Source organism: Anguilla rostrata, chromosome 8 (assembly GCF_018555375.3).
Source record: "Anguilla rostrata isolate EN2019 chromosome 8, ASM1855537v3, whole genome shotgun sequence".
Taxonomy (NCBI): Eukaryota; Metazoa; Chordata; class Actinopteri; order Anguilliformes; family Anguillidae; genus Anguilla; species Anguilla rostrata.
Window position 1 is genome coordinate 51,303,788 of NC_057940.1, and position 14,116 is coordinate 51,317,903.

General features: G+C 47.3%; 2 protein-coding genes across 5 annotated transcripts in view; both read left to right on the forward strand.

The window, feature by feature from the left end:
* Positions 1-3,560, forward strand: part of mrps21 (mitochondrial ribosomal protein S21) — a 30,139-nt gene extending 26,579 nt beyond the window's left edge. Inside the window, exons 2-4 of one of the 4 annotated variants that reach the window (XM_064348614.1) lie at positions 422-480; positions 970-1,098; positions 2,918-3,560. In XM_064348614.1, the coding sequence (XP_064204684.1) occupies positions 1,016-1,098; positions 2,918-3,098 (264 nt within the window). In that variant the 5' untranslated portion in view covers positions 422-480; positions 970-1,015 and the 3' untranslated portion in view covers positions 3,099-3,560. Of the gene's footprint in view, positions 1-284; positions 481-969; positions 1,099-2,917 lie in introns of those variants that run through there. The other 3 variants (XM_064348616.1, XM_064348617.1, XM_064348615.1) reach the window with 3 other exon arrangements.
* A 1,362-nt stretch (positions 3,561-4,922) lies between these two features.
* ciarta (circadian associated repressor of transcription a) lies at positions 4,923-12,184 on the forward strand. Its single transcript, XM_064348612.1, has 6 exons — positions 4,923-5,197; positions 6,249-6,598; positions 6,885-6,960; positions 7,969-8,047; positions 8,345-8,516; positions 8,963-12,184. The coding sequence occupies exons 2-6, from the start codon at positions 6,251-6,253 to the stop codon at positions 9,455-9,457; spliced, it is 1,170 nt and encodes a 389-aa protein (XP_064204682.1). The 5' UTR covers positions 4,923-5,197; positions 6,249-6,250; the 3' UTR covers positions 9,458-12,184.
* The last annotated feature ends 1,932 nt before the right edge of the window (positions 12,185-14,116 follow it).

A 14,116-nucleotide genomic window follows, 5' to 3' on the forward strand; every position in this document is an offset into this window, starting at 1 on the left:
TGGCTGGTTACTGCTCGTAAATGGCCTGGCTATGAGCCCACCAAGAAGCTTCTTTTTAGGGATTAGCCACCTTGCTGTGCCTTAATTAAAAAATTTGGGGACCTTAATCTCAAACCTTTTTATTTTTTACAATTCTTATTTATGATTTTATGACACGCTCATGTATACTAGCCGTTCCACTGTGTTCTGTTCTCTCTTTTTTGTTGTGTAAATGTAGATAGATATATCCTGATAGATATACTGCCTCAGACCAGTTTCCACTTCAAACTCACTTTGAATGTGCAGTAGTAAAGGGTGCAACTGATTGATTTAAGTATTTACACAAACCGCCATCGAGCCAAACTGAAACAGAAGGATCAGACGGGTAGCTGGAATGGCTTCCAACGCAACCTCTGTGTGAGAAGGCGTGGAGCTCTTTGAGGTAGCACCAGCGATCACAGAGACACAAGTCTGTTTTTAGGAATGGCAATGGAGCAGCGGGTATCTTTTTGATAACTGTTTGGGGATTACCTCAGAGGTTCACCATGCCTGTTAAACTTCGAGAATTAGGCGTCTAGAGTCATAGGCTCTACCCTTGCCTATCTGCAAGCAGGGCCAAATGACTGGCAAATTATTGCCGAAACTTGTTACCTGTAACAATGCCGGAAAGGTCTCAAATGAGCAGGCCTTGGCTCAACTCTCCGTGAAAGTACTATGGTATATACCATGCTGATAATCTGAAAGTAGCCTATGCACACCATAACGAAACAATTTATCTGGAAAGTTGCCTAAAGAGAACCGATCTGCAAATTCGTTAGAAGTAAACTGAACGTAAAGGTAACGACGCCACAGCGTGTGGCAATTCTTCGCCAAAACAGTGCTACTTTGAGGAGGTTTTCTCTGCCGACTTGACGGATTTAGTACAAATTCTGCCCTCTAGTGTTTTAAACGCGTTAGCTTTCCTCCGTGTGGAACGCATGTTTTTACCAGGTGTTTCCAGCCAGGCGTTTGAGACTGCTGCACCAGCTCCTTGAAAATGGCGAGCCACCTTCGTTTTGTCGCGCGGACAGTAATGGTCCAAAATGGGAATGTGGACGCTGCTTACAAAACGCTAAACAGGTAAAGTTTGTGTCTTTGTTTTTATTATTTTAAGTGTTTTGATAATCAGAATGCATTTACACAGTGGTATAACTTAATTGTGTAAGAGGCCACTTGGGCTTCATGCGGTCACCACAATGATAATGTCAACGCTGCAGTTAATCGGCTTCAGATAAGCGCATAATTTATGACATAAGCTAACTTGACTAGCTAATGTTGTTAATAACGTTTAGTAACAGCAGCAACCACGCAGGCATTTGAAAATACGGTGGTGGATATAAATAACTAGAATGCTGGCCCAACACTCTCTGTACTTGAACTAGCCGCGTACTTCATGGTACAGCCAACAGGGGGCGAAATCTCATGCATATTTGTTTTCTTGACTGGTTTTCTTGACCAGCTTTACGGTTAACGGCTCATGTTAGGCAGTTCTAATGGTATGATAGTTTCTAAGTCATTGCTAGAGAATAGCGGATCCTGTTGGCTATTTTATTAGGCTTTATATATGTAGTTATGATTTTTTGGAACTGAATGTATTACCAGTTTTTCCTCGAGTATAAAGTAAAATTATGAAACGCACACCGATCGCAATCAGAAGATACTGAAAACGATTTTATGTCGATACACAGTATAGTTGTCTGGCAGTTGTATTAATGTGCAGGCGGAGATCTAGTATATTCAGAATACCACTATTGTACACTTTTCAGGTTCTGCATTTTTTTTAAACAAAAGCTTTTTCCGATTATTACATTTAATTAGTACAGAAAGCAAGCACGGGTAAATAAAACACGTCATAAAGGCCGACGTTCATTACTGACATGGAATCTAAATTCTTTCAGAGAAACAATGCGAAACATTTGTTATTGAGAATCCCTTTCGGCAGCAAGCTTAATTGAAATGTTTTCTCATTGCCTTTGCTGTATTTTCTGTTGTATAGGTGTCGGTTTGTTTTTTTCTTTTTCTCCCATGTCTCAATTTGGTTATTTTGCTTTGCGGTTTAGATACCAGTCCCCACACGCGACTGCACAACCTAGCCGTAAATTCATATCAGCGGTAGAAACTGTTATACAACGTTCTGGCACAATGACGAAACGCATTGGTTGTAGACGTTCAGGGCGGGGCGATTATCCTTTTCCGCTTTCCTATTGGTTCGTACGCCTTTTGGGGGCTTGGTTTTTGGTGGTTTTCCAGTAAATGCCTGGTGCGTCAATATCCGAAACATGTGCTTGTAGTCACTGAATCTAGAAGGCGCAGTCCGTGTACTCTTGAGTGGAACAGAACATCGTGCACCAGCGACCACAGTGATGAATTTATGGCTGCCAAACCAACCGGCAGTAACAAAATAATTCGGACTGCATTGCCGAAACGTGTGTTTTGCGTCTAGCTCATTTCAATGCTGTGCTCAAGCACAGGTGTTGTGAATTTACATAATCGTTATGAATAGAATGCCTTCTACTTCAAATCTTAACGCAGCATAAAAACACGGAAAGTTTTTTTTGTTGTTTTGTTTTGTTATGATGCTATTTTGTAATTCCTGCAAAGTGAACTGTTTTACTTTCATGCCAACTTCCCTAGCAAGCATGCTAGCTGACATAAACATTCTTAAATCCGTTGGTATAGAGGGCACTGCTGTGAGTAAACAGTTGACGCGTCCCAGGATTCTGCCTGCACTTGAACGTGCAGTAGCCTGTCGCTGCTGCGAGTCTTGCGCTTCGGGCACTGATCAGAGTGTCGTCATGGTGTAGATTTACTTGTCATCAGCTGTGCGCTTGATATTTTTGTAACGTTCGTGTTTATGTCTCTTTTCAACCCCCCCTCCCCCGTCCCCCTTCCTCTCCAGGGTGCTGTCAGTGGACGGAGTGATCGAAACGGTGCGTCGGAATCGTTACTATGAGAAGCCGTGTCGGCGGCGGCAGCGGGAGAACTACGAGACGTGCCGACGGATTTACCACTCGGAGATGGCCAGGAAGATCGCATTTGTTTCGCGGGCCCACCGACATGACCCCTGGACTGGTAGCTAGGAGGAGGAGGAGAATGTTCGGGGAGGGGGGGGATGTAAATGAGTGTAATAAATGAATGTTCTGCACCAGGCTTATGTCTTGCCATACCTGTACAGTGAGAGAGACTTTCAAAATGTAGTTGTGTCTAATCCATCCGGTGGTTCTTTGCAGCCTTTTCGAGTTGGATAATTACGGTCTACCCCAATGAGACCTGGCCAGAACCTGGGCTGCTTTTTATAAGTAATGGTCTCCTGATCCAGTATGTTCATGCCCCTGTCCTCCAACATGCATCATCACCGATGCAGAGTCATGCTTGTGTGCGTTATCTCTGTATTTGGTTTGAATGGGGTTGTTGCTCTGAAGAAAGAATCATGGGCTTGGACCCCTGTCTCCATCCTTACAGCCCCCCCGTACACTCCATCCAAATCTTCTGAAGATGGGGCACCATTGCGGGTGGTGAATAAATCTTTTGTGAAATTACTACATCCGCTTGTATTTGTTTTCTTGTCTTTGATTTTTTTTTCTTCCTAAGGGGGTAACTGCTCATTTATTTTCACACCAGACAAAGCACTACATTTACCTTGAGTTTAAATTGCCCACATTTTAGCTTTAAGCCTTCCCCTCAATAATCACAGTTGGATCGATCAGATTATGGTATTTTATGGCAAAGCATTTCTGTAAATTTTCCAGCATTGTTGGTTTCATTCCTAGGGAGCGTATGAAATGTTCTGTTACCAACAAGTATTGCTTGATATGATTTGAAGATTGAAGGTCAAACAGCCATGATAGCAAGTTGCCCAACATAACATCTTCATTGTATGTGAGACATGACATTTGCCTCCACTTCTCAAACACTATTAGGGAAATATTGACAAGTCCTTTTTTTTTTTTAAGAAAGTCACCCTGTCATAAGCGGCATGTTGAGCAGGTAAGCAACATGAGTTGCAGCTGGGAAATTTGCCTAGGTACTTAACCCATGGGGTTAATGACTCAACCGGGGGTGGAGTTTGAGAGGACACATATGAGACATCCCACCTGGCTCCTCCCAGCTAAATCCCCAAAACGTGATTCTCCTTGAGTCTGCGCAGTGTTGGGGCGGAGGAGGGCCGTCCTTTGGGCTGTATCGGAGAAGCACCATCTGCATGTTTCTTTTGTTCTCCATTTTGCTCATTGTGCAGAACCTAATAACTAAGAGGGCACTTTTGCAGTCATCAAATGTAATGTCCCCGAAGTGATGCTCAAACCCCCCCCCCCCCAAACCCCCAGTGGTTACGTGGAGTCAGCAGAGCACAAACCTGTGTGTGCGTGTGCGGGGGGGGGGGGGGGAGTAGCTGTGGCTGTGTACACAAAAATATCCTTTCTGAATTATTATGGAGTGTTGTGGATATTACAGGAAACAATCACATAAATATTATACATTGTAATTTACAATTTGTATTTATTCTTTAAATGAAATATGTTGTTTCTTATTTGAGCAAATATTCAGATTAGTTGGTTGTCATAATTTATATGCGCACAATATATATCCTAATTATATGAAGCTTGCAAACTATTAATGTGTATTGTCAAAATGCGCTTATGGTTGTGGATTTGCAGTCTCTTGTATCAGAATTTTGTAGCCTGAACTAGTTAGCCCTATAAACTGGATCTGTATTCTTTACGGGTTGTTCCAAGCAGCGATGTACCGTACACAGTGAACTTCAGCTCCATGCAGCCTTCCACACGACTGCCACGTGCTGGGGGGGCCTTACAGAACTGGGCCTCTGGTCAATAGGCGAGGAATCGCTAAATGGCTGGTAGCGCACCAATAACAGAACAGCCTGTCAAACAGGCAACCAATGACTGTCCTTGAGCGAAAGCACACAGTTCGGCACGTGTGGCACCGCACGTTGACACTCTCTCATAGCTGACTGAAAATACGGAGGAGGAAAACAAGCGAGTAGACTCGTGAAATTAAGAGAGACTGGACAGCTGCGTCTGACTACTGGCTGTGCATTTCACGCGTATTTTCCAGTTATTTTATTTGTGTAGGTGTTTAAGAAGAAGCGTGTTGTTGACGTGATTATCCGGACCTAATATTACTTGCTGCTGTTGTTGCATTACTAACGTATCTTAAAAAGGTAAGAGAATGAATTTTCCCTTGCATTATTTTACAGTAATGCATCTATAAACAGACTGATAGTCTCAATTTTTTTCCATGGCACTGTTAAGCTAATGAATACAAATCGTTTGCGTGTTTAGGTTCACTTAGCCTACTGTCTATGACCGATTGTTTTCTGCGTGTTATGACTATTTGCCGCTGTATTAGAACGACACTTATTCGGCTAAAGACCGACAACCAGCTAATTTACGTTTCATGACTTCGTTTCGGAAATAACACTTACCAGAAATTGACTGAACACATTTGGGGGATTTGTTCATGAGGTAGTTTTTTTAAGGATACTTTTTATATGATGCCAGATGTATTTGTGTGCGTGTGTGTTCAATTTACCCATCGTACAAAAATATTGCTACATATTAGGCGAGTGTCTTATGTTGTGTATAAGCAGGTGGGTACCATAGAATACTGTGTCCAGGCGGTAATAGTGTAAACATTGGTTTCTATGTGCTGTACTGTGACGGTGTTAACTGAACGAGACCGCAGATAGATTTGGACGACAGGGCTGAGGGGTTGGGGACCACCCATCTCCAGCTGATTCTCGCATAATTTTAAGATTTGAAATATACTGAAAATAAAATGATAATGCCCCGGTCAATCAGCCTTCTATTGTAAATTATATAATTATGTACAGAGTGCAAAACGGTGAGCATGTATTAATAAATAAATACCGAAATTAGGGCCTGATTTACTATGCACGTGCAAAGCCTTTTAGCACACTCGCAACCAATAACATGACCAATGATTCGTGTAAAACAAATACCATGGCCAATCATTGGTCATGTTAATGGTTTTCCATGTGCTAACAGGTTTTGCACACGCTGAAGGTCTTTGTAAATCAGGCCCTTTATATCTCAAAGAGATTATAGATCTGTTGAAACCCTGTACTGCTGCTGTGCACGCTTCCACAGTCTCTCTCTATTTGAGAGTCTCTGAACGGTGCGCCGCGTGTCCGTCCGCTCGCCTGTGACGCCGCGCTGATTCACATCCCCTTATCGCGCTCCGTTCCGCAGTGATGCAGTCATTTGGGAGTGCTTCATCCTGGCAATCCCGCGACTCGCCATCCTCCAGCCACAACTTCCTGCACAGCGAGGGCGACCAGACCGAGGACGAGGCCGACGTCTTCCTGTCCGAGGGGGAGGGCGACAGCGGGGTGGGCGGGGGGCCGGGCAGCCCGCGCACCGCTAGCCCCGGGGCGCGTTCGACCCCCGCCGTTTTCGGGGGCCTGACTGGGTCTCGGCTGAAGAGGGACCAAGCGGGATGGTGCCCCGGCAGCACCAGGGTGATTCTGGTGTCCCCATCCGGGGGCGTGAGGACCGGGGGAGAGGGACGGACGGAGGGGGACTTTGTCTTCGCTCAGAAGGTGAGTCTGACTTTCTGGGATGTCGCACAGTGTTAACCCATTTATGCCTGCGGGCAACTAAAAATGGTGAAGTCTCCACCACTCCTTTTCCATTTGTGAATATCGTGATGATGCCTATGATGCTTATGTAAGAAATCGCTGGGTTAATTTTGTTCGTACGTGTGAGTGTTGATATTGTTGACTTACACCAACATTGCTGTCAGTATTAATATTTCTCCTTACATCTTCCCCACCCTCCTCCTCCTCCGTCTCCTCCTCCTCCTCTTCCTTTCCCCTGGTATCCCAGTGTGCTGAGCTCCAGGGATTTGTTAGGCCGCTTCTGGAGCTTCTGAACGGGCTTAAAAGGGGCAAATATGACAGAGGTACGCAGTATTATTACACTTCAAAGAGTCAGGCTTTGGGCATGTGTGCTCACCTGTGTGTGTGTGTGTGTGTGTGTGTGTGTGTGTGTGGGTGTGCGTTTCCGCTAAACCCGGCGAACTGACGCGGGGGGGGGATCCCGAACACGTTTTTAACCTGCAGTCGTCCGCGTCGGCGCCCGAGGGCGGCGGTGCGCACTTCCCCGACCGTCTATAGACCCGCCCTTCGCCTGAAGCCGCGCGCCGCCCCTCTCTCTCAGCCGCGGCTTTAGTCACGTCCTTTCCTTTCCGGTGAGGCTGGCGCAGCTAAACGCTTCCAGGCCGCATGACTCACGCCGAGACTGAAGCGCGCGGACGGGCGCCCCCTGCTGGCGAACCGAGCGGCCTCTCCCTCGGGCGGCCGGCTCGGAAAACTCGCCACCCGGGAGCGCGGCGGCCCGGTTCCCCGGCGCGGCGCGTTTTCGCGGCTCTTCCCTCTCTGAAAAAAAGAAAAACGTTTTAGGCCGTGAGTCCCAAGGCGGCCCTGCCCTCAATTTGGAGAAATTCGACTAAGACTGTCGTTTTTTGGCGCCCTCCGCTGGAGTCTGGCAAGCGTTCAAACTTAAATTCAGCCACGTCTGCGGGCTCTTCAGCTTTTACGACACCGGGTAATTAATCCGCCCCCACCCCCCCCAGCCCCCAGCCCCCAGCCCCCAGCCCCCACCGGAGAACAATCCTTACTGTCTGGTCACAGGCCTGAGCACTTTGTCGGCTGTGTACAGGTGAAACTGAGTTAACGAATCACGGCAAAGTTTATTTTACATTACAGGCAAATAGCAACTAGCACTCTTAGCCAGAGCGACTTACAAAGCTTTTTTTTTAGCATTTTTACAAAGTGTCCATTCACACAGCTGGATATTTACTGAAGCAGTGCAGGTTGACCTTGCTCAAGGGTACAACAGCAGTGTTGTACCTGGGAATCGAACCCGCAAACCTTTAGGCTTACAAGCCCTTCTCCCTTTTGATTGACAGGTCTCAGCAGTTTCCAGCAGAGCGTTGCCATGGACAGGATCCAGAGGATTGTGGGAGTACTGCAGAAACCCAGCATGGGGTAAGAACCAAATGCCCTTCGCTGCCCTCGCCTGTGTTTACTGCAGATCACCATGCACAGTCACACTGTCTCCAGCACACCGATAATGGTGAATGACGCCTTTAAACGCGTATCCAAGGCGCAAGGCTTCAGGTAGAGAATCACAAAGGAGTCTTTGTGACTCACAATTGGGTGTGTGCTGTCACGCTTGGATTAAACGTTACCTTGGCTCGTGAAATACAGCATTATGTAATGTGTCTAATCTCTTTTTTTTCCTTTTTGTCTCCTCCCTCCCTCCCTCCCTCCCTCATCGCGCAGAGAGAGGCACCTGCACACCCTCCTGCAGGTGGAGATGATGCTCAAACTGTGGTTCCCGCAGATCTCGCCCTCCGCCCCGCCCACCTCGGCGGCCACGCCCGCCCCGGCGGGGAGCTTAGCGCGCGGCGCCGCCCCGCGGTGGCGCAGAGACCAGCTGCACATCCCTGTGAAGGTGAGCCGCCCGGGGCCAGTTTCCCATATCGAACACTGAGTGTGTATGCATGGCTGATAGAGCCGTAATGGCGGCAGATTTCATATGCTAACAGCTAAGATACTGCAGTACAATACTAATTATATATATATATATATATATATACTAATACTTTGAAAGTATATTTTCAAAAAAGAGTCCACATTGTAACAGATTACTAATTTCCATAGTAACACCAATGTAAATATAAAATTAAGGAGTACAGTAATGTGTAGTACAAGCTCAGCCAAGCTCTGGTTCTATTTTATCTAACTAGATTTTTTGTTCACCTCTGTTCCTTCTCTCCCTCCCTCTCTCTCTCTGCCCACCCTTCCCTCCCTCTCACTCTCTCTGCCCACCCCTCCCTCTCTACCCCTCCCCTCCCTCCCTCCCTCTCTCCCTCTCCCTCTCTCTCTCGCTCTCCACAGAAGCGAAGGCTCAGCTGGATGAACACAGACAGCCCAGCTCAAGCTGCTCCTGCCTGCAAGCGCGTCCAGCGGGAGGAGCCGGCGTTAGGGGTGACCAGCTCTCCCTCAGAGAGGGCCTCCGCGAGGCCGGGCGGGCGAGGAGCGCGCTGCGAAAAAGAGGAGGGGAAGGAGGCCCGGGGAGAGCTTTCGAGCCGGCCCGAGTCCAGACTGGCCCCCGTCCCGCACCCGTCTAAAGAGAGCGGCGAGGGCAGAGGGGGAAACGCCGTCCCTCCCGTCGCCACTGCGGGAAGCCCGGCCACGCAGGACACCTTCATCTCGTCCACCACCCGTCTCTCTCCTCCGCTCGACCCCGCCCCCGTGACACACGAGCCCGTGAGGTGCCACAGCCAGCCTATCGCCACGGAGACGGAGGGTGGGCGGGCGTCCGAGACGTCTCGGAGATGGAACCGGTCTCTTCCACTGCAGACAAAGCCTTTTACCGCTCCGGAGCAATGAGCCCTCCTGGCTCCCCTCGCACCACAGACTGTACGCAAGCTCCTTCTCTTTGGCCGATTCCGTGTCTGTATACCAAGTGGGAAGTGTTGAAAATGCAATATTAAAAAAAGTGTGGATTTCATTTTTCGACTGTTTCGCTGACTTTCACCAATTTTTTTTTACACGTTTTTAATTAATTTCTTCCCCCATGCATTTCTGCCTTCTTGTGGGGTGTTTTAAAAAAAATATTTTATTGGTTGGAGGACCACAAAAGAAGCATATATAACAAAAAGGATTTTCAGCAGTGATTTTCAACTTTGCAACTAAAACAAGGGCGCTTGATCAAAATTATTTTTTTATTTCAACCATTTCAACCAAAAAAAAAAAAAAAAAATCATATCTTTTGTTTGCCCAACGCTCGATCATTTTCGTGTCATGGCTAAGGCTACCGTGATGAACCGAGCCACTGGAGCGGTGAGACTCGGGCAGGGCAGGGACGCGTGCAGGCGAACGAGCCGAGCCGCGAGCTACGGACTAGGAGCGCCACGCTGGAAGCAGGAAGTCCTCTTCGCCGGTTTCACTGGAGCTTCCGCGCTGAGAGCAACGTCAACCAGCGCCACCCCCGCCCCCTCCTCCGCATTCCAGAATTTCCCTTACATTTCCCTGCGGAAGGACGGAAACCACACGAAGCGAAGGTTGTTGGTGGTGCTCGTGAGCAAATTTAGCCTTGTGCTAATATAATGAAAAACATTGAATATGATATGAATAAAAGCGACGAACCAGTAAAATTGTGCCGTTTTGCTGCGTCTAACTTGAAGAAGCCGGACTCTCTCAAGCAGCCCGAAACAAATCCTGTATTTTTAATATGCGTTTATTCACTTATGGATTGGATTTTTGCATTTGTCTGTTACTTGAATTATTTATTTATTTGGTGACTGGAGATTTCTGCAGTTGGCTCTCTGACCACTTTGAAGTGTTTGCACTAGGTGGTGAGAAGTAAAAGGAATATTGATCTGGGTTGGGGTCAATTCTATTACAGTCCAGGAAATTAATTGAAATACATTTTTAAGAAATTCAAAAGTGTTCTATGGACAATTCAAATAAGCGATGAATGAATTTTCAATTAATTTTCTGTATTGGCTGAATTGAAAGGGAATTGACTGCAGCCCTGGTGTTGCTCTTATCGTCACTGTGCCTTGAATCAAGACAGACGGCTTGTTTACTTATTTTTCAGAAGATTAAACCGTAACTTATTTGTGATCGCTGGACATTCTTGGAGTAAAACACTTGTGCTGTTATTTTGTATCTGCTGTCGCTTACTACAACCCCAGACTGTTCACACATAGTCAGACAGGCTGTCCACCGATAATGCCGAAACAGATTGTAGACTCGCGCAACTTCACAGGTCATAAACTACTGCCAACTCGTGAGCTTAGTTATACATTAAATTATTCCAAGCCGTCATGGTACTTTGCACATTTTGGAAGGCAACAGTGTTATTTTATTATTTGTGAAGTGTAAACCTAAACTTTATCAACTCTATTTTGGGCGTGAAGGTCATTATCTTGAGAGGACATTTAAATGGCTACAGAAGTGAAGGGAATGTTTCAAATAATACGTGAGACTGATCAAAATGTAGCTGACATTTGTTTGGTTTTTTGAGAAGCTCAGCCAATCTGGTTGCTCTGACTACAGACTGCTCTCTTCCTGCTAGTTTGAGTCTGCCCAGTGTCACTATCCCCAGAGTACTGCAGCAGCAAGAGCCAGAGGCCAGAGTTTCTGGGTTGTCACAATACGGGCGCCCCCTGGCTGCTCCTCAAGCAACTACAGGGCATCTAGGGCTCTAGCTGTCAAATGCTCATGTGGAGAATATTATCTGGCTTGATTATTATGCAGTGCTCCATTTGGAGAGGTGGCACAGCAGTGATGTAAACACATAGGGTAATTGGTCTTTTCACCGTATGGGGAGGGGCTGGGGTGGGGTGGGGTGGGGGATTCTACTGTAGCTCAGTGACATCATCACCCAGTTTCACATGTGAATCATGAGCTGGAATTTGATCTACACCATGTGATTTATGTCACACCATCAGGACGGCATGTCGTGTTACATTTTTGTATTCTTCTAATACAAATTTACCCATGAAGACATGCAAAGGATACATACACAGCAGCTGATATTTCATTTATTGATAAACACAAGTGTTTTCACTGGTGATACGAGGGTAACCTTAACACGAGCAGAGATGTGCCAGAGTCAAAGCAACAAGATTGAACAACAATAGCGCGGTGTATGAATACGTGTAATCAGCTGACTGCCCTAGCTAACGAATGTACAAGTGAGTACCAAGCTGTGAATATGGATAGTGCACTAAAGTTGCAAACCACTTAAGTGGTGCGTCAGGATGTTTTTTTTTAATGTATTATTTTGCATGGACATTACATGACAGCACAAGCCAGTTGCTTTTATTCCCATTTTGTATTTGCAATGTATTTTGTCTGGAAAAAGGCCAGGTTTGTGGGTTGAAATTTGTCCCGCCTTTTTTTATAATTTATATATTCCCCCCACATCTACACGTTTGGATTATCTCTCTCTCCCTCTTTTGCTTTCCAACACCGTTCTTCCTATGCCAAAATTGGCTGCTGGTTGAAAGAAAACCACGGAAGCCAGCGGACACTGTGGCGTTTTGTTACTGGAACTGTGCGACCATGTAATAGAAAAATGATTTAATAAATGAGAGTTTTTGAAAATGTGTTTTTTTCTCTCAGTTATTTATGGTCCAACTCCACCAAAGCTACGGGACGTGTGTTCTGATGCAGGGACTACTTCACGTGGCCTAAAACCCTCCCTCTGGGGGGTGACCTCATGACCAGTGATGCATGGCCTTGATTAGATTCTGGACCATGGGACCTCATGCTGTACAGAGGGCTTGTGCTTTTCGCTCAGGGGCACCACCAGGGATTTTGGGCCCCCCTGAAAAGGTCTCACAGTGGGCCCCACCACCCCAGGCCCCCACCCCCCAATACAGTGGCCCTGCATTAGCTGGAATAATCACTCACGTCCCCGTCATAGAGGACTGATTCAGTAAGGAATTCGAAATGTGCGTGTGCGTGTGCAGCCAGCAGAGCGGCGCCGATGGGATCAGGGAACCAGCGTTCGGCGGTGTAGCGCCTGGGCAGAGTAGACGCCGGCGCCGCCGTCGCGCGCAATCCCGCTTGTGACACGCTGACCAGCTGACCGCTCCTGCCCGGCAAAACGGACTGACCCACTCGCTCCACAGACGCCGCTGACGCAGGCTGCAGATGGCCCGTCTGTACCGCAGGAGGCAGACAGAGAGAGAGGGGGAGCGGAAGGGGGCGAGGGGGGGGCGGCGGCTGACTGCAGTCTGACTCACCTCTCCATCCCCATCCCCTCATGCCTCCATTTAGCTCAGCAGTAGTGCTTTTTATACTCAAACGTGGGTCACATGGGCAGGCTTCCGCCAAATAAAATGGCACACGCTCGCACACGTGCTCACAGTTTTACTGAAGGAAGGGACGAAAGGAGATGAGAAGGGAAGGTAGTGGCGAACTGGACTGAGGCCACCTCTTTTTAACAAGGGCTTATCCAGCCATTCACCCATCCATTGTCTATACCCGCTTATCCTGGGCAGGGTCGCAGGGGGTGCTGGAGCCTATCCCAGAGTGCATTGGGCCGAGAGGCAGGAATACACCCTGGACAGGACGCCAATCTATCGCAGGGCACACACACCATTCACTCACACACTCATACCTATGGGCAATTTAGTGTCTCCAATTAGCCTACCTGCATGTCTTTGGACTGTGGGAGGAAACTGGAGTACCCGGAGGAAATCCACACAGACACAGGGAGAACATACAAACTCCACACTGAAATGCCCAGGCTGGATTCGAACCCAGGACCTTCTTGCTATGATGCGACAGTGCTACCCACTGCACCACCATGCCGCCCACAAGGGTTTCAGCATCATGGAAAACTGTTACAACAGATTTGTCTTTAGAGAAGGGCCAGTTGCAACACAGTGTAGTGCTGTAAATCACATCTGGGTGGAGCACAGGCTCACACAGTTGGAATGGTCACACTATTGAGGGGTACACTGAATTAATTCAACACAATCACTTGAGGCATTGACTTCATTGAACCCACATAGGGTCTATAGGATCATTGTTAATATATTGCGATGCAGGTATTACCTAGAAAAATGTAAGTTTAAAAAAAAAAAAAGCCTTTATGATTGGCTACGTGAACCCAGGCGTACAAAAGCATGAGCGTGCATGAATGCAAAGCAGAGAGCAAATCCCTGGGTGTGCCTGGAGAACGGCATAGCCTGGTGCTCTTACATAACAGCAACGACTGTGCATTTATGGGGTGTGGAGGGGTGCAGTGAGGGGACAGTCTGTGACCACCACACAGCACACAAATCCGTTAAAAAAACATCACAGGGCGAAGGAGCGCTGTTTCCATGGAATCCACCTGTCAATAACACATAACTAAGACGACAGGCTGGTTCAGAGGGACAATTTCGGTAATTCGGCAGGCTGCACGGAGGGCTGCGTGGCACGTGTAACGTGCGGCAAGACGTTGTCTGGTGTTATGTAAGGCTGCAATGTTAGCACAAGGGCAATTACTGAGCGGGATAATATTAGAAAATGGTGAGACGACCT

Excerpts from the sequence above, each read along its gene's own strand:
- ciarta (XM_064348612.1), top strand. The coding sequence starts at position 6,251 with ATGCAGTCATTTGGGAGTGCTTCATCCTGGCAATCCCGCGACTCGCCA. Across the intron at positions 6,961-7,968 it reads AAGGGGCAAATATGACAGAG|GTCTCAGCAGTTTCCAGCAG; the intron begins GTACGCAGTATT and ends TTTGATTGACAG. Across the intron at positions 8,517-8,962 it reads AGCTGCACATCCCTGTGAAG|AAGCGAAGGCTCAGCTGGAT; the intron begins GTGAGCCGCCCG and ends CGCTCTCCACAG.